This window comes from Ylistrum balloti, unplaced genomic scaffold (assembly GCF_031769215.1).
Source record: "Ylistrum balloti isolate Yb309-2 unplaced genomic scaffold, AGI_CSIRO_Ybal_v1 Utg370386, whole genome shotgun sequence".
Lineage (NCBI taxonomy): Eukaryota > Metazoa > Mollusca > Bivalvia > Pectinida > Pectinidae > Ylistrum > Ylistrum balloti.
In genome coordinates this window covers 2,133,743-2,153,076 of record NW_026782268.1, presented here as the reverse complement: position 1 = coordinate 2,153,076, position 19,334 = coordinate 2,133,743, and the positions used below count along the sequence as shown (strand labels likewise).

General features: G+C 34.2%; 1 protein-coding gene across 1 annotated transcript; it reads left to right on the top strand.

Annotated features, from left to right (window-relative positions):
• The first annotated feature begins 6,903 nt into the window (after positions 1–6,903).
• LOC132554178 (acetylcholine receptor subunit beta-type acr-3-like) lies at positions 6,904–10,782 on the top strand. Its single transcript, XM_060218477.1, has 3 exons — positions 6,904–7,145; positions 8,945–9,145; positions 9,972–10,782. The coding sequence occupies exons 1-3, from the start codon at positions 6,904–6,906 to the stop codon at positions 10,780–10,782; spliced, it is 1,254 nt and encodes a 417-aa protein (XP_060074460.1).
• Positions 10,783–19,334: the final 8,552 nt, after the last annotated feature.

Genomic DNA, 19,334 nt, shown 5'->3' with positions numbered 1-19,334 from the left:
TTTGTATTTAAATATTCAGCATAACTAAAGTGATAGTTATCAACGTCTGCAAAGGTCGATAATTATATTATCACAATAAAGAAATACTGATGTGTATATGGTGTAGAAGATATTTACTTAAAACTTGTTCTTGCTTTACGATTTCTCTGCCAATTTTCAGTGCAAAACTTTCCTTCTACCTTTGATATTCATTTTTATAGCTGCACATTGCAGTCGATTTGGATAAACAATTTAAAGGCAAATTTATTCGTTTATGTGGATAAAGGTGTAAAATCACAGTAACCATTTTTACCATCATTACCAAATCGACATTTACTGAATTGTTGGACCACTGCACCTTCCTATCGAAATGTTGATATTTCTTTCGTGCAATGCATTTTCAGCGGTGGCTTCCTAACTTGAACTTTGGTTCCCTTAACATCACTGACGAATCCTAGAAGGACGAAACACGTGTCTGATGCAAGTTTATTCATTTTTGACTTTGCTGTATCTTATTTGAATATGTATTAGAAGGTGCTAATAACTTGTGTATCTTTTGTCCCATCCTCGTATATATCTCTGGATCAGACATAGAACGATGCTCGGTTGTTTCAATCTCGTATGGATCACGAGAACGTACCGTAGATATAAATTAAATATACCACCCACGTCCAATGAAATTGGATACGAATCGGTCGGACGATAAAGCAGGGACTGTGAAATTTTAAACCTTATGTGTTACCAGCATGTCGATTTAATACTATGTCACTATGTTCTTAAAACTATGTCCCTACAATAAAGTAAATAGTGCCTTATCACAAGAGAACCTGATGGTATACATCTTAAACTGTCCTAAACATTACGATATAATGCTTTAAGTTTGATAATCCTGCCACTGTTTGATATAGTTATTTGCAATTTTCAGCAAAGATAAGACCGCAAATTTGTCAGGAAATTTTCCTTAATTGTGTTCTGGTATTTCGTTACCTTGAAACGCACACATTGTGAATGATGAACAATGACAAAATAGGAAACAATGTTTATGAGGGTGATGGTATTATTTTGTGTAAGTCTTCACCAGTATCCGAAACTTCATTAATGGAAATTAGACATTGGGATCACGAGAGAGTTAAGTTGTTGAAAGGTTATTGAAGTTTCGAGTTACATATCTCGATGTGATGTCATGAGGAAATATATGCATATACATTAAAGGAATTTTCTTTCACCCGAGTTATGTTTTTAAAGTTATAGCTTACGTAACTGGAAGAAATACAGACCTATTCAGAGCTATTACGCCTATGAATGGACCTATTCTACACCCAGATGTATAATCAACGATATCAGTAAGGGCTAAGTGATATGGCCTGCAATGAAACGTAAATAATCAGTTTTGGAAAACTGAAAATTTCAGAAATATGTTGGAATATAATTCTATTACAAACCATAACAAGCAACTAACGGGATAATTATCTTCAAAGGTATAAATTGATAAAAATACATATAAACAGCAATTAACACACCAATCATTAATTACTTATTGTATATTTTAATTTTCCAGATTGCGTGCAGCGAGTTTCCACTCAATGTTCACCGTGTCAGCCAATAAAAATGCTACTATATATTTTATTCCACCTGTGTTAGAAACATTTGTTTATACAGCAGTGGTAACGGATAATTGAATTGTGGTATATATGATGATCCCTTTCGTCATGTGGTGCAGTTGTAAATCAACAATGTTATGTAGATGTTGTTATTTATCGATGTTATGTAGATGTTGTTATTTATCGATGTTATGTAGATGTTGTTATTTATCAATGTTATGTTAAGGTTGTTATTTATCGATGTTGTGTATAGGTTGTTATTTATCGATGTTGTGTATAGGTTGTTATTTATCGATGTTATGTAGATGTTGTTATTTATCAATGTTATGTTAAGGTTGTTATTTATCGATGTTATGTTAAGGTTGTTATCTATCGATGTTATATTAAGATTGTTATTTATCGATGTTATGTATAGGTTGTTATTTATCGATGTTATGTAGATGTTGTTATTTATCGATGTTATGTAAAGGTTGTTATTTATCGATGTTATGTTAAGGTTGTTATTTATCGATGTTGTGTATAGGTTGTTTTTTATCGATGTTGTGCAGATGTTGTTATTTATCGATGTTATGTAGATGTTGTTATTTCTCGATGTTGTGTATAGGTTGTTATTTATCGATGTTATGTAGATGTTGTTATTTATCAATGTTATGTAGATGTTGTTATTTATCGATGTTATGTAGATGTTGTTATTTATCGATGTTATGTAGATGTTGTTATTTATCGATGTTATGTAGATGTTGTTATTTATCGATGTTATGTAAAGGTTGTTATTTATCGATGTTATGTAAAGGTTGTTATTTATCGATGTTATGTAGATGTTGTTATTTATCGATGTTGTGTATAGGTTGTTATTTATCGATGTTATGTAGATGTTGTTATTTATCAATGTTATGTTAAGGTTGTTATTTATCGATGTTATGTAGATGTTGTTATTTATCGATGTTATGTAGATGTTGTTATTTATCGATGTTATGTATAGGTTGTTATTTATCGATGTTATGTAAGGTTGTTATTTATCTGTTATATAGATGTTGTTATTTATCGATGTTATGTAGATGTTGTTATTTATCGATGTTATGTAAAGGTTGTTATTTATCGATGTTATGTAGATGTTGTTATTTATCGATGTTATGTAGATGTTGTTATTTATCGATGTTATGTAGATGTTGTTATTTATCGATGTTATGTAGATGTTGTTATTTATCGATGTTATGTAGATGTTGTTATTTATCGTTATGTTATGTATCGATGTTATGTAGTATTTATCGATGTTATGTTATTTGTTATTTATCGATGTTGTGTATAGGTTGTTATTTATCGATGTTATGTAGATGTTGTTATTTATCGATGTTATGTAGATGTTGTTATTTATCGATGTTATGTAAAGGTTGTTATTTATCGATGTTATGTTAAGGTTGTTATTTATCGATGTTATGTATATGTTGTTATTTATCAATGTTATGTTAAGGTTGTTATTTATCGATGTTATGTAGATGTTGTTATTTATCGATGTTATGTAAAGGTTGTTATTTATCGATGTTATGTTAAGGTTGTTATTTATCGATGTTGTGTATAGGTTGTTATTTATCAATGTTATGTAGATGTTGTTATTTATCGATGTTATGTTAAGGTTGTTATTTATCGATGTTGTGTATAGGTTGTTATTTATCGATGTTATGTAGATGTTGTTATTTATCGATGTTATGTACAGGTTGTTATTTATCGATGTTATGTAGATGTTGTTATTTATCGATGTTATGTAGATGTTGTTATTTATCGATGTTATGTAGATGTTGTTATTTATCGATGTTATGTAGATGTTGTTATTTATCGATGTTATGTAGATGTTGTTATTTATCGATGTTATGTAGATGTTGTTATTTATAGATGTTATGTAGAGGTTGTTATTTATCGATGTTATGTATAGGTTGTTATTTATCGATGTTATGTAGGTATGTTGTGTATTGTTTTTTATGTTATGTAGATGTTGTTATTTATCGTGTTGTGTACAGGTTGTTATTTATCAATGTTATGTAAAGGTTGTTATTTATCGATGTTATGTAGATGTTGTTATTTATCGATGTTATGTAGATGTTATTTATCGATGTTATGTAGATGTTGTTATTTATCGATGTTATGTACAGGTTGTTATTTATCGATGTTATGTAGATGTTGTTATTTATCGATGTTATGTAGATGTTATTTATCGATGTTGTGTAGATGTTGTTATTTATCGATGTTGTGTATAGGTTGTTATTTATCGATGTTATGTACAGGTTGTTATTTATCAATGTTATGTAGATGTTGTTATTTATCGATGTTATGTAAAGGTTGTTATTTATCGATGTTATGTAGATGTTGTTATTTATCGATGTTATGTACAGGTTGTTATTTATCAATGTTATGTAGATGTTGTTAGGTTGTTATTTATCGATGTTATGTAGATGTTGTTATTTATCGATGTTATGTAAAGGTTGTTATTTATCGATGTTATGTAGATGTTGTTATTTATCGATGTGTACAGGTTGTTATTTATCAATGTTATGTATAGGTTGTTATTTATCGATGTTATGTATAGGTTGTTATTTATCGATGTTATGTAGATGTTATTTATCGATGTTGTGTACAGGTTGTTATTTATCGATGTTATGTAGATGTTGTTATTTATCGATGTTATGTATAGGTTGTTATTTATCGATGTTATGTAGATGTTGTTATTTATCGATGTTATGTAGATGTTGTTATTTATCGATGTTATGTAGATGTTGTTATTTATCGATGTTATGTACAGGTTGTTATTTATCGATGTTATGTAGATGTTGTTATTTATCGATGTTATATAGGTTGTTATTTATCGATGTTATGTAGATGTTTATCGATGTTATGTAGATGTTGTTATTTATCGATGTTATGTAGATGTTGTTATTTATCGATGTTATGTAGATGTTGTTATTTATCGATGTTATGTATAGGTTGTTATTTATCAATGTTATGTAGATGTTGTTATTTATCGATGTTATGTATAGGTTGTTATTTATCAATGTTATGTAGATGTTGTTATTTATCGATGTTGTGTATAGGTTGTTATTTATCAATGTTATGTAGATGTTGTTATTTATCGATGTTATGTAGATGTTGTTATTTATCGATGTTGTGTATAGGTTGTTATTTATCAATGTTATGTAGATGTTGTTATTTATCGATGTTATGTAGATGTTGTTATTTATCGATGTTATGTAGATGTTATTTATAAAAGTTGTGTAGATGTTGTTATTTATCGATGTTGTGTATAGGTTGTTATTAATCGATGTTATGTAGATGTTGTTATTTATCGATGTTATGTAGATGTTGTTATTAATCGATGTTATGTAGATGTTGTTATTTATCAATGTTATGTAAAGGTTGTTATTTATCGATGTTTTGTAAAGGTTGTCCCTGATATTTCTCATCTATAAGATCTCTCTCCTTCAGTTAACCCTCACGTAATTATTGTATGTTTTTGTCGTTCCGCCTAGCCAAATTTTTCTGTGTTACAGGGCGCACACAACCTTGTACATACCACGCAGCGATTCACGGGACCCTTAAAATTAATACATAAGGTTACATGATCTGTAGTAAAATTTGAATCACGTGACATATTCAAGCGCTGTCAACGTGACTGATTTTATGTTTAGCTACCTATACTGTCAAAGGAAACATTTAGCATTTTGAGGGAAGATAGAGAAGAGTGGGGTGAGTATTAATAACTTGTTAGTTTGTAGCATGCAATCATACGTAAAGGTATACAAAAAAACATAGTTTTAATTATGAAGAGGTATTACCTTTCATTCCTTGAATCATTATGTTGAAATTCAACATTAAATTGATCGACCATTTACCGTGCATGTTTCAGCAGAGTCGATTCTCCTAATTTCTGTCGCGATCAGAACATGATGACATGGAGGTAGTAGACATACTTGTTATTTCACAATTACTGAAATGTCCTATTTCAACCGAAAACTTACAAGAAACAAAACCAACGATCATCCTATCCTTAACACACAGACATCAATAAAGATATATGCTGCATCTTTTTTCAGAGAGGTAGAGTCTTATATTTACAAGTTATGCGTTTTCAATGGTTTTTTAATGACCATAGGCTGTCCCTCTGACTCATCATAATAGACGTGTATATTTTGCAATTGAAGCTTGAATGGTACTTTGAAAGTACAATCTTTTCCTTATTAGACAGCAGCTACTTGGACTTTATAAGACTGATCAAGTAGATATAACCTTATGGAGAAAAAACATCTGGTATAGTGGAGATTTATCTAAGTTTGGGCCGATGGACCTTTCATCTAGATTTTGATATTTATGTCTTTCTTCAGTCGTCTCCGATGTCAAAAATGTTTGGAATCTACACATCACTGACAAGTCTGAGAAGGACGAAGCAGTTTAATTATTCCAACATACAGTATCTAATGGTTGATGTATATTAAAAAGATCATGTTTCTGTGTGTTTCATCCCATCTACATGGTTTAGCGACATTTCTCATATCAGGTCTACAGTTGGAAAAACATACATTCACAATGACATTTCTGCCGCCTCCCATAAAATGAATTCCAATGCAATTTGATAGATTGCCGCGTTTAAATATACTTTGTTACCAATAGTTACACGTTCTGTAGATTTTTTCATGTCGGCTATATTTTGTGTTGGTGTATTTGACGTCATAGAGTATTTCTCTTGAGTACAAATCTGGAAGGTTAAGGCAAAATTCAACAATATTCCACATGAAGTATCACCACGAACGCGAACATGTATATCAGAGTTGACTTGCTGGATCACAACACTAGCACCGAAAAATAAATACATTGGTCTGGTTCATGAATTTTGAAAAAAAAAATGAGTGTGAGAATCTCTAAAAACAAAAACAAAGGCATCTTTAAAAAAAATGAAAACAGTACAAAGACACATTTTCTATCCATTAAGTCCTGAAAATATTTGAGTTTCAGAATATTGTCAGATATATATATTTTTTTTCAAAATCTACATTTTGGTTGCTATGGAGATTTGCGACTGTCAATCAACATTTTGAAATATTTTTTGCTCATTATCCCAGTATCACTATTTGGCATTTTAATGGGGAAAATACTGGAAACAAAGATATGGAAATACTTTTAATTAAGAAAAAATATAAAGCTGTAGTTCTAGGTCATTTCCTGTCCTCTATTTCATAAAAATGTGTTAATACGTAACAGCAAAACATTTTTCTTAATTTAAAATGTTTTCTTCACTCTATTTGACAGGAAACTGAAACTGAAAGGAACGTCATTCGATATGTCTTCCGTTTCATTTCTGCTCCTGATCCTGTCTGTAGGGGCCACTGTCATGGCTAGGAGAACGATGAAGGACCTGGAGAAATTAAATGATACCTTATTCGAAGACTACAGACCAGAGTTCCGACCTGTGTTTTACATTGATGACACGCTACAAGTGAACGTAACCTACAACCTCTTCTCCGTCATCGACTTCAATGTCGTCACCGAAATCGTCTCCTTGTCAGGGGTGTTTGTTATCCTGTAGGTATCTATAACCTACTTATCAGTCAAACCATATAAAGGTTCTTCCAGATTTTCTTAACTGTAAAGCACAATATTTTGCCCTTAAGTATGTATGAAACTTAGGTTTGGTCGGATGTAGAGATTAATAATTCAATATAGAATAAATACCTACTTATTAAAAACAATTCATTTTGATACACTTTGTTACCAATAGTTGTACTTTGATATTAAAAGTGGAGCATTTAAAATAACGTTCGGCAGATGATTAGTTTTACTGTGTAGTTCATTTCTGAGGGCGTAGATGCTATAAAAGACATCAAGAAAATACCAACAAGGCAACATAATCATAATTCAAATTCAAATTTCATAAAACTAGAGCAAAATATGAACACAAGAAAGATTTACACGGAGACTCCTGAAAAAGTACAAGGAAAATAAGACAAGGTGTTCCAGAAGAATAAATGTCTTCTGCTTTATCGTCGACACCCGCCATGTAAAACTTGGTCAGTCCAAGTAAGTAATGTCATGTTCTCAAATGAGAACAAGGTATACAACAACGAAACCAACAGGCAAACTAACGAGAAATAAATAAGCTCAGCTTCAAGTCGCGCAAAGAAATAGAATATTTCTCATTGAGATCACTATGGCGATCATAAAACTTCCCCATATTTTTTATCAACCTGCATCTTTTGTAAACCCTGCATTACGAGTATGTCAGTCAGTTGACGACTTCTTGCACAAAAATTGTGATAATGGGAACAGGACCTTGATTATCGAATCATCTGTGACATGCAAATACCATAGGTTAGAAAAGCGGGCATATTGCTATCCAGAAATTGAAAATTGACAATAGGGAAATTGAAATCAAACAACTTGATGGAAAGCTGTCCCTGTTGGTTTCGTTGTAGGAAAAGGTCGAGATAAGCAGCTGATGAAGAAGAGTCTGATATGCCTTTGATTCGGTGTGCTATATTGATTCCATTTTTAATGCAAACAAATTCCAACGTTTTCTACTGCTGCTAGGTACTTTCCTGGAGTATACCTTTAATCACTTTTCTTGATCAGTAGGACCCAAGTGTAAATAAATCTTGAGCTTTGAGGAAATTTATCAAAATGCTCATTTTTCAGTTGCCTTGAAGATTTAATTGTAATTGTAAACTAGCATTTTTATATTATTCACGATTTTGTGCTTTGAAATTGCTTTTTGTTTTTGCCAACCAACGTTTAACGAAATTAACAAATTAAAAAAGTTAAATTTACGTCCGAGTTTTCGTCTAACAAAAACATATGTTCGATAGTCATCTATATATCTTTAGAAGAACATTGCAATGATTAGGTATCTGATTTGTCAATATGCAATTTTTTGGCGACATGCTTCATATTTATCTCAGTTTGCATTGCAACTAAGATATAAACATTTGTTGTCAACATTAGTTGGTTTGTTTTAATTGAGATATTATGAGTACAATTCCAGTCCTGAAAATAGATTGCAATAGCACTATGCAGGCCTCTTATTAGTTGCTGAGATTCAATATCTGCTGGATATATTCTTTGGATAACAAGTCCTTGTTAATTATTTCACTTTTTTTGTAATTACATAGAAGTTATTGAATTAAGTTTGCATTTCGCAATGACAACACTTAAATGATTAACATAATAAAATGAAAAAAATATTCTGAATGATCTAAGTAAGACAACATGCATTTATAATATATTCATGTTGTTAAAGTAACATGTTAGTTTAATGAGTATGACGTCATTATCTTCACATATATAAGTTGAATGTCACTTATCAAAACATCCCTTCTATTGGCAAGATGGCACGACTACCGGCTTCAATGGGACCCAGATGATTTTGGTGGTGTGGAAGGGATGGTGCTGCCGGCTTCTCAGTTGTGGCTTCCAAGCATTGTCCTAATCAATGCCGCTGACGGTATGCAGCACATCGGATCAGATGAATCCAACGTCTATGTGCTCTACAACGGAGATATTTACTGGAATCCTGGAGGCGTACTGATGTAAGGCTGCTACTGAGGGGTTAATGGAGGGTTAATTAAGTGTTAATTAACTGAAGTGATATAATTCTTTATAGCAAAACTGATATACATACCGTGATATTTTCGTCCCAGTTCTTTTCGCCCTTGTATCGCCATACATGAATTCGCCTTATGTTTGTCGGCTGGGGATAATATAATAAACGAGTTATTTAAGAAGGGCGAAAATGAAACGAGAGTGGGATAGGATGTGGGGTGGGTGTGGTGGTTTCCAGATAAGCAGAATACAGAATACATGAAAGGAATGGCCATGAACGACAAAACAGTCATCATGCATTCTGTCAAAGGCAATAATAAAAATCTGAAGCCAGGGGTTATCATTCTTTTTGAAGGCATCGTAAAATGACTATAGCATTATTATTAAAACTGCAACTAATTGTCTTGCCACCAGTTTCAAACGTTATCAAAGGTAAATCATAGCTTACCTGAACTATACTTTGGCAAAAGCATGCGTTTCCCTATGATTTACAAGGTTTACATGGCGGGTGTCGTCGATGAAGCAGAAGACGCTTACTCCTCCAAAAAAATTCTCCTTGTGCTTGTTCAGGAGTTTCCGTATAAATCTATCTTTTGCTCATATTTTGTCCTAGTTTTATGGAGTTTGAATTATGATTATATTGCCATGTTTGTATATTCTTGATGTTTTGAAGTCAGTTATAACTTCTTAAACAGTTTGATGCTACTCTGTAAATCTCACTTCTGAACTTATCTGGTTATAACTTAATATATAGTTTAATGCTACTTTTGAAATCTCACTTCTGAACTAATTTGTTGTTTACCGCACTTTCAGATCATCGTGTCTTGCAAATATGCGTTCCTTTCCGAAGGATCACCATATATGTAGATTGATCCTGTGCAACATGATCCATACCAGTCACGAGATGGAACTTGTTGTTCCAACATCCGCAGTGAATAATGAATTTCTACTTAAAAATGGTGAGTGGGATGTCCTCGGGATCCATATGTCGGATAAAGTTGATGACTATGACCAAATGGAATCTTCGTCAAGTTCGTACATATCCATAAGCATTCACATGGCAAGGAAATCTAAATATTTTATCATTAACATGCTTATTCCAGTGACAGTGCTGTGCATTCTAGAATCATTCGTGTTTCTAATTCCCGTCGAAGCGAGTGATAGGGTCTCATTTTCAATGACGCTTTTTCTAGCATTGTCTGTCTACATGTCCGTGATGGGGTCATTTCTTCCAACAACCTCCGAACGGCTGCCAGGAATGACCTATTTCCTGTTAGCGTCCGTTTTACACAGCACCATGGTAGTTCTGATGGCAATAGTTACCATTCGTTTCAGCATCAATGACGATCTACCAGCCTGGTTAGTTCGCTTAAACAGGATTAAAGACAAGAGACTACTGAAACGCAAACAACGAAAGAAGAAGAATGAAGATTTAAATGAAAATTTTCCACTCGACACTAAAGTTCATGACACTGAGATAGACATCCATGATGTTCTGGTGAAAAAATCCCTATTGCACGCCTTCGACATATTTCTGTTTGTGATAACTTTGGCTAGTATGGTGCTCATGTGTTTGATATTCTACATGGTGTATCTTACAGACGTTGAGGATTCTGAGCATTAAGTCAGTATAACACGATACCAAATATAATCTGATGAGAAGCTTCAGACCGTTTGTCCGATGGAAAAATGTTCCTTGCTTTAATGACATAATGATAATTCCAGCTGTAAGGAAATTGATTGGCTGGAGATTTCACTCTTTCCCATCAGATATGTGATATTTTTGCAAAGAAACATATTTTTGTATTACCTCATTTTTATGGTTTATATATATATATATATATTATAAATATATATCTATACATATATCAAAGCAAGATCACTAATGCATATTATTTGAAAATATCATACACTGTGTGTTGTGGGTTCATATTTGCGATGTGCAGAGCAAGTGTAAATAGTTGAGTCCAAACAGATCTGAAGCTTTGTTTTAAGAGGAAAATTATTTTTCATCCATCATTGAGAACATCACTGTAGTTTTAATGTCACGTCAATAAAGTAGTCAAGGAGTTACCCAACATGAACGACTAGACATCATAGTTTACAGAAATTTCACAGTGTACATATCAGTCAGAGCGACAAGTTGTTGAAACTAGTGTACATGGCTGAAATCGTTGTTCACCAAAATTATGAAGCTAAATACAAGTATTTTTATATATTATTTCATTTTAAATGACAAATTTTCGCAATTTTTTTTATTGCGTCTTTAGAAAACATGAAAATAAACAAAAACAACTGAGCACCACAACCATTCATTTAGTCCAAAGAAATGAAATTCATAACAAACAGCGTCATTAGCAAATTACCAACTTCAATTTCAAAATAACAAATAAACAAAACAGGTCATTAAGAGCCTGCGACAGGGCTCATTATCAATCAACTGAATAGTGTTCGATATAGACACAAAGTGATGTATACATTGAACTATCATTTTTGTGGTAGTGGTGCCGGAAGTGGGAGGTTGGGGGTTGGGGGGTTGGGGTTGGGGGTAGGGGTTCAAATCTTCATATCTTTATTCGGCTCCATCAGTAGTTTTTCTATTTGATTATAAGTTCTTTTTCATGTTTGCTTTTCGCAGAAACGTGTTGAAAGAGCAGAGCAGGTTCTTAAATACGAGTATCAAGATTCATACGAGTCAAATTACATATCTGAAACAGACCCTGACATTTTTAACACGTTTTGTGAAAAAGTAGTGTAATATGTTATGTCTGGCATTCTGACGCGTGTATCACCTAATCTAATGTCTACCTGTGTCGCCTGTTTTAGTAAATCGTGATCATATCAGGTTTCGTAATATCTTGTACAGTAGACAGTGAAGACACGTACACAGAATACTAATTAGTGGTGATTGGCTTTGTATATCTCGTCCAGCACTTTAAAATTCATTTTCATATACTACCTCCTGTTTCCAATATTTAAAAGTCGAAAGAAGAAAAAATATACATTCTAAACAAAAACAATAATCTTGCGTTTAAATCACATTCACAGAAGTCGCTTGTATGCTTTCGAGTTTCTCACAATTTCTGAGAGCCTCTGTGGAGTCGATAAACAATACATACCGTGTTGTATTTTCTCGTAACACAATGATTAAAAAAAGATATCTGACACCAACAATTTTGTGCAGTCACCTCTGCATAACTCTGTTTTCACTTTCTGTTCTCTACCTATGTCGCACGGTGAAGACGTGTTATTGTGACCAAAACAGGCTCTGCATTGTTATATAAACATTAGATACGTCACAATTCATCCGTTCACAGAACAATCCTTCGTATCTCTTCAAACGAACGTATACAAAACTTACCAAGTTGATAAATCTAATAACACATATGATGTGAATTATAATGACAATGAAATTCTATTGTATGTAAAGCAATGGATATGATGCATGTTAACAGAGGAGGACGCGATTTTATATGTTTGATTTATTGTTATGGGAAGCGTCCCTTGTATCAAATATGTGACGTTGTATATGTACAACAGTCGAACTTCGTTATTTCGAAGGACCGTTTGAAAAATTCGAGTTATCCGAGTATTCGATTTAAGTGAGGTCGAATTTTTTTTTTTTTTTTTTTTTTATGTTGAGATACTGGTATTTTATTTGTTTTTTTTAATTGTACAATCCTGTAGTTAATAATGTTAAACTTCTGTTTTTCAATGTACAATTTTGAGATTTATATATACAATATCGTTTTATATCGTAAATATTCGTGTCAACATTAACAAAACATAGAAGTTTTGATATTTTCTATATTCATGTTTTCCTCAGTCGCTCTTCATATCACGACAACATTCAAATCTACCAGTTATCTTCTTTCGTTTTGCCTTGTGATAGAGATAAATTTGGCACCAGAGAATGCACTGACGTGTTCTAGATGGATGTTTATCAATAGGTGCTATTTGCGTGTGTGTGTGTGTGTGTGTGTGTGTGTGTGGGTGAGTGTGTGTGTGTGTGCGTGTGTGTGTGTTTTGTCCCTTTGTATAGAATTGTGTTTAGACTCTATTTTGAAAAAATTCTATCACTGATTCCGAAATAAACGAAAATGCTTTCAAGTCAGTTAACAGGTGAAGGCATGGCAAACTTAATGCCGTGATGAAATCTTCTGTAATATTGAAATCGATCATGTCATATAGAATGCCAGTTTGGAAACCTATGTAGGTTTTTCGGTAACATTACACGTGGTTTATGTACAGTTTAAATGCTTTTACAATTAAACTGCCGGCTCTGACTTTCGCGACAAAATATATACACTTCTGGGAGTGACCGTTTTTACACAAGGCCAGTTTTCAACTATCGACAATTATCAAATAGGCGAAACGCCATACTATGGTTTTATGGCTGAACCAGTGTTTAATCATGTTTTATGTGGTACTAATTTCGCTGAAGTTCTTTGATTACAGTGGAAAGTATACTTCTATTTTGTACTTCCATGGATGTTTCTTATGAACTCATTTTTTTCATCTCAACATGTCAGCATTTTTCCGATAAGAATGCGAACCAAGGTATAATAAAGTAAACAAAAGGCAATAAAAATATATCAAACCTAATGTAACATAAAAATTAACCAATACTTCTATTTCATCCCAGGAATAGTAGTGTCCTTAATGACGGTACTTTCTATCGATATATCGGATGCATGGAAATCATTTTGAATTGATGTTATGATGCTATCTCACCCTTATCTACAGTAATGGAACAGTTACCTCCCTTTGAACGCCATGTATGCTATATATCAAAACTAGAATAATCCTAACCCCTGTTTTTGTTTGAATTGTTTTCTTCCTTTTGTGGTTGTTTGTCTTGTTTCCTGTTCAGACTACTATAATCGTACTGGTCATATTTTAATTAACAAAAAAGACGTTTTCAATATGAAATATTAAACATTTGTTTGAAAAAATCTATGAAAAAAAAAACAACTGCTGTTTTCGATAATTAATCATAGACACATGCATACATTGATGACTTAACAACTACAACTTAAACATAAACCCTCACAGGTAATAATTCCTATAGTTTTTTTCTGTATGTTTCCTTGGACACTTTACGTAAGGGGAAGTTCCAGATTTGCAACCGCCAAACAGCTCCCCTGCTTCGCTGTGCTAGTGGCAATTTATCTGAAACTTTATTCAACAGGCCGCAAATCGATTGGGGACTTCCCCAATAAGTATAGCAAAGTGATGCCAATACGGGTTACTGGTTTATCTTAAACATCAAACATTTGCACGGCTACGTCAGGAATGTTGTTTACTCGCAACGTAAATGAGATAAAATCACGAGATCCCTTACAAATATCAACAGAAACATAAATTAAAGAAAAAGAAAAAAAAAAAAAAAAAAAAAAATCCGCCAGCCTTGAGTTTTTCTTGCCGTCGAACACCTTAACCAATGGCATTAGGCTAGTCACTATTTCCTGTCCTGTTACATTTGATACCCTCTCGTCAGACTTATTAACTGTCGTGCTTTTCATAAAATACCCGTCAAGTTTTCCGCTGCTGAAGGTTGCGCCGATTCTTTCCTATAGCCACGTGCAGCTCTTCGTCATTTGCACCTTCATTTTATTGACTTTTCGTTTGGTTCTCGTTGACAACGATCTTTGCGTTATCCGTCGCGAAGGCTTGACAGGTGCCCACCTTCCAATCTTTCATTATCTTCTCGATATCGTTCGATTCACAGGGACTCGAATTTCCGACTCATGGTCCATGTATATCTATTATGGTGACATGGGATGTATCTCCCGAAAACGGAAAACTGAACAGGATTTTAATTATTTGTACGGGTCACATATCTTAGTAAGACAATATTAATTTTCAAAGAAAATTCAGAGTGAGACGAAGGGCAGTAACTCTTGGAGATCTGCATGGTATTTCGCGATTTCTATTATTGAAGTACCCATTACAGACGAGATTGTGTTTCAACCGGACAGGGAAATGTCTACGTGGACATTCTACATACAAGGTCGATACTTGGCCTATCTCGTACATCAAACACTCATTTGAACGATAATGCATTTTTCTTAAATGTGATACATATGTTACTAAGATCTGCGGCCCCTAGAATATATAACAAAAAAACTAACTGAAAACAACATGTTCAGTTTTCCGTTGTCGGCAGTTACAACCTTTGTCACTATTAAATATATATATGGACCCATGAGTCGGAAATTCGTGCCAAGTCCCTATGGTTCGATTTGAAAACACCGTTTGCTGGTAGTCGGAGTTATACGGCTGTGGTAACTGGATAACTGGACCGAGATCAAGAAAATGGTATACTCAGGGTTAGGTCTCTTTTAGCAAGTCTAAAAAGATGAATGCTTTTCAGCTGTCTTCAGTTATCAATTGTTTTGAAAGGTTTATTTATCTAGTAATGTTAATTGACCATTGCAAACACATAAGTGTAGGAGAGGACAAACATTTGATTGCTAAACTGCCAGTGCTGTAGGTAGTAGTCTAAAGGATGTCATATCAGGTCAGAACATTTAAAACTGTCGGTGCTGTAGGTAGTAGTCTAAAGGATGTCATATCAGGTCAGAACATTTAAAACTGTCGGTGCTGTGGGTAGTAGTCTAAAGGATGTCATATCAGGTCAGAACATTTAAAACTGTCGGTGCTGTGGGTAGTAGTCTAAAGGATGTCATATCAGGTCAGAACATTTAAAACTGTCGGTGCTGTGGGTAGTAGTCTAAAGGATGTCATATCAGGTCAGAACATTTAAAACTGTCGGTGCTGTGGTTAGTAGTCTTAAGGATTTCATATCAGGTCAGAACATTTAAAACTGTCGGTGCTGTGGGTAGTAGTCTAAAGGATGTCATATCAGGTCAGAACATTTAAAACTGTCGGTGCTGTGGGTAGTAGTCTAAAGGATGTCATATCAGGTCAGAACATTTAAAACTGTCGGTGCTGTGGGTAGTAGTCTAAAGGATGTCATATCAGGTCAGAACATTTAAAACTGTCGGTGCTGTGGGTAGTAGTCTAAAGGATGTCATATCTGGTTAGAACATTTAAAACTGTCGGTGCTGTGGGTAGTAGTCTAAAGGATGTCATATCAGGTCAGAACATTTAAAACTGTCGGTGCTGTGGGTAGTAGTCTAAAGGATGTCATATCAGGTCAGAACATTTAAAACTGTCGGTGCTGTGGGTAGTAGTCTAAAGGATGTCATATCAGGTCAGAACATTTAAAACTGTCGGTGCTGTGGGTAGTCTAAAGGATGTCATATCAGGTCAGAACATTTAAAACTGTCGGTGCTGTGGGTAGTCTAAAGGATGTCATATCAGGTCAGAACATTTAAAACTGTCGGTGCTGTGGGTAGTAGTCTAAAGGATGTCATATCAGGTCAGAACATTTAAAACTGTCGGTGCTGTGGGTAGTAGTCTAAAGGATGTCATATCAGGTCAGAACATTTAAAACTGTCGGTGCTGTGGGTAGTAGTCTAAAGGATGTCATATCAGGTCAGAACATTTAAAACTGTCGGTGCTGTGGGTAGTAGTCTAAAGGATGTCATATCAGGTCAGAACATTTAAAACTGTCGGTGCTGTAGGTAGTAGTCTAAAGGATGTCATATCAGGTCAGAACATTTAAAACTGTCAGTGCTGTGGGTAGTCTAAAGGATGTCATATCAGGTCAGAACATTTAAAACTGTCGGTGCTGTGGGTAGTAGTCTAAAGGATGTCATATCAGGTCAGAACATTTAAAACTGTCGGTGCTGTGGGTAGTCTAAAGGATGTCATAGGATGTCATATCATGTCATATCAGTCAGAACATTTAAAACTGTCGGTGGTGCTGTGGGTAGTAGTCTAAAGGATGTCATATCAGGTGCTGTGGGTAGTAGTCTAAAGGATGTCATATCAGGTCAGAACATTTAAAACTGTCGGTGCTGTGGGTAGTCTAAAGGATGTCATATCAGGTCAGAACATTTAAAACTGTCGGTGCTGTGGGTAGTCTAAAGGATGTCATATCAGGTCAGAACATTTAAAACTGTCGGTGCTGTGGGTAGTCTAAAGGATGTCATATCAGGTCAGAACATTTAAAACTGTCGGTGCTGTGGGTAGTAGTCTAAAGGATGTCATATCAGGTCAGAACATTTAAAACTGTCGGTGCTGTGGGTAGTCTAAAGGATGTCATATCAGGTCAGAACATTTAAAACTGTCGGTGCTGTGGGTAGTCTAAAGGATTTCATATCAGGTCAGAACATTTAAAACTGTCAGTGCTGTGGGTAGTCTAAAGGATGTCATATCAGGTCAGAACATTTAAAACTGTCGGTGCTGTGGGTAGTAGTCTAAAGGATGTCATATCAGGTCAGAACATTTAAAACTGTCAGTGCTGTGGGTAGTCTAAAGGATGTCATATCAGGTCAGAACATTTAAAACTGTCGGTGCTGTGGGTAGTCTAAAGGATGTCATATCAGGTCAGAACATTTAAACCTGTCAGTGATCTAACGACGGTACGGTGTTTTGTATCGGTAGAGAGGTACATGTATACATTTCAATTTTGAAATATCATATTTTACCGAAATGGGAACAAGGAGTTAAATTATAGATATGTGTAAGTATTTTGATGGATATGTAAGTATCCTATCACAGTTGTGTCAGGTATCCTTCATGTCGATCAAATGTTATAAAGTACAAAATAATCGTGTAAAACGTCCCAGAATATCTTACATCTTGCTTTTTGAATGTTGTAAGGATGGATGTTATTTTCGCCAGTGGGCTGTCCGGAACACTGATATATGTTTTGGGTTCCTCATATAACAATGTTGCAGTTTTTGATGCTTTGAGAATATGTATTACTACCTATAAGGTACACTAAATCCGGATACTAAGAGAGCTTTATTTCATTGTTTGGCTTCACTGTATCTCACTCTAAATTATGAAAAAAGGTGCTAATTACTTGTGTGTCTTTTGTACAATCTTAAAAATATCATCCATTACAGTATATTGACAACACTCAGTATCCATGCACAAATACATACGCCCAGAACATTTTGTCAGTAGTGGATAGAACTGGTAATGATAAAGATACTTCAAACCATATGTAAATATTACCAATACACCGTGTTTGATTTTCGCCTGGACAATGTTTAAGTAAAGCACTTACCGTGTGGGTACTGATGATACTTGAATGTCTACATAATGGATCCGGACCCAACACGTAATTATCACAATCTTATTGGTTTAAATTGCCATGGTAGCAAAGGTAGTTATATGAAATATATTGATTTCTTCCATTTTTCAACATATGTAGAACACGCTCTTTGGCATTTTAGTCTCATTTGCGTTGCAGTAACCTTCTCCGTAAGCTGTACAGTGTTATCAAATTGACAGCAAGGTGTAAAGATTTTACAACGGTAAGACAAATACCTTATTTAGAAGCATCATTTCAGCGCTTTCAATTATCATTTGTATTGTTTCATGTTTTCTTTACTTACCTGAAGATTTGAATCGTTAGAACAGATTTCCATATTTGGCGTAACCTGGTTACCACAAATGTTGTGCGCGAACATTATAAGCACGATTGTACAAAAGCTACACCAGAGAATAATACCTTTTCATAATTTAGAGTGAGCAAAATAGCTTATAAATATATAGTGTGTGTCAGTAGTAATGAATATTTATTTTTGTTTATAGACGACGGAAAGTCGACACATAATGATGACATCAGTCTTTCCAGTAATCTTTCTACTGCAGTATCACGTGACTGTTCAGTCCGTTATGGCGTCTGGCACTATAAACGATATCAACAACCTAAAAACGCAACTTTTTCGTAACTATTATAGAGAAATGCGACCCGTGCGTAACCTCAGTGATGTAGTAGAGATAAATACAATTTTTATTGTAGCGTCTATTTTGGATTTTGATGAGGTGTCTGGTACTCTGACCATATCATCTGGATTTCAATTGAACTGGATGGACTTTCGCCTAGCATGGAACTCGACTGAATATGGCGGTATCGTACATCATGGTTTTAGTTCTGCACTCATATGGAAACCATCAATCTTCATGATATCGTCCGCGGACGAATATGAAGAGTACGGATCAGATAAATTTGATGCTAGGGTCTTTAGTAACGGCACGGTAATGTTTACGCCAGGTAGAGTAGTTAAGACAACATGTAGCGTTGATATG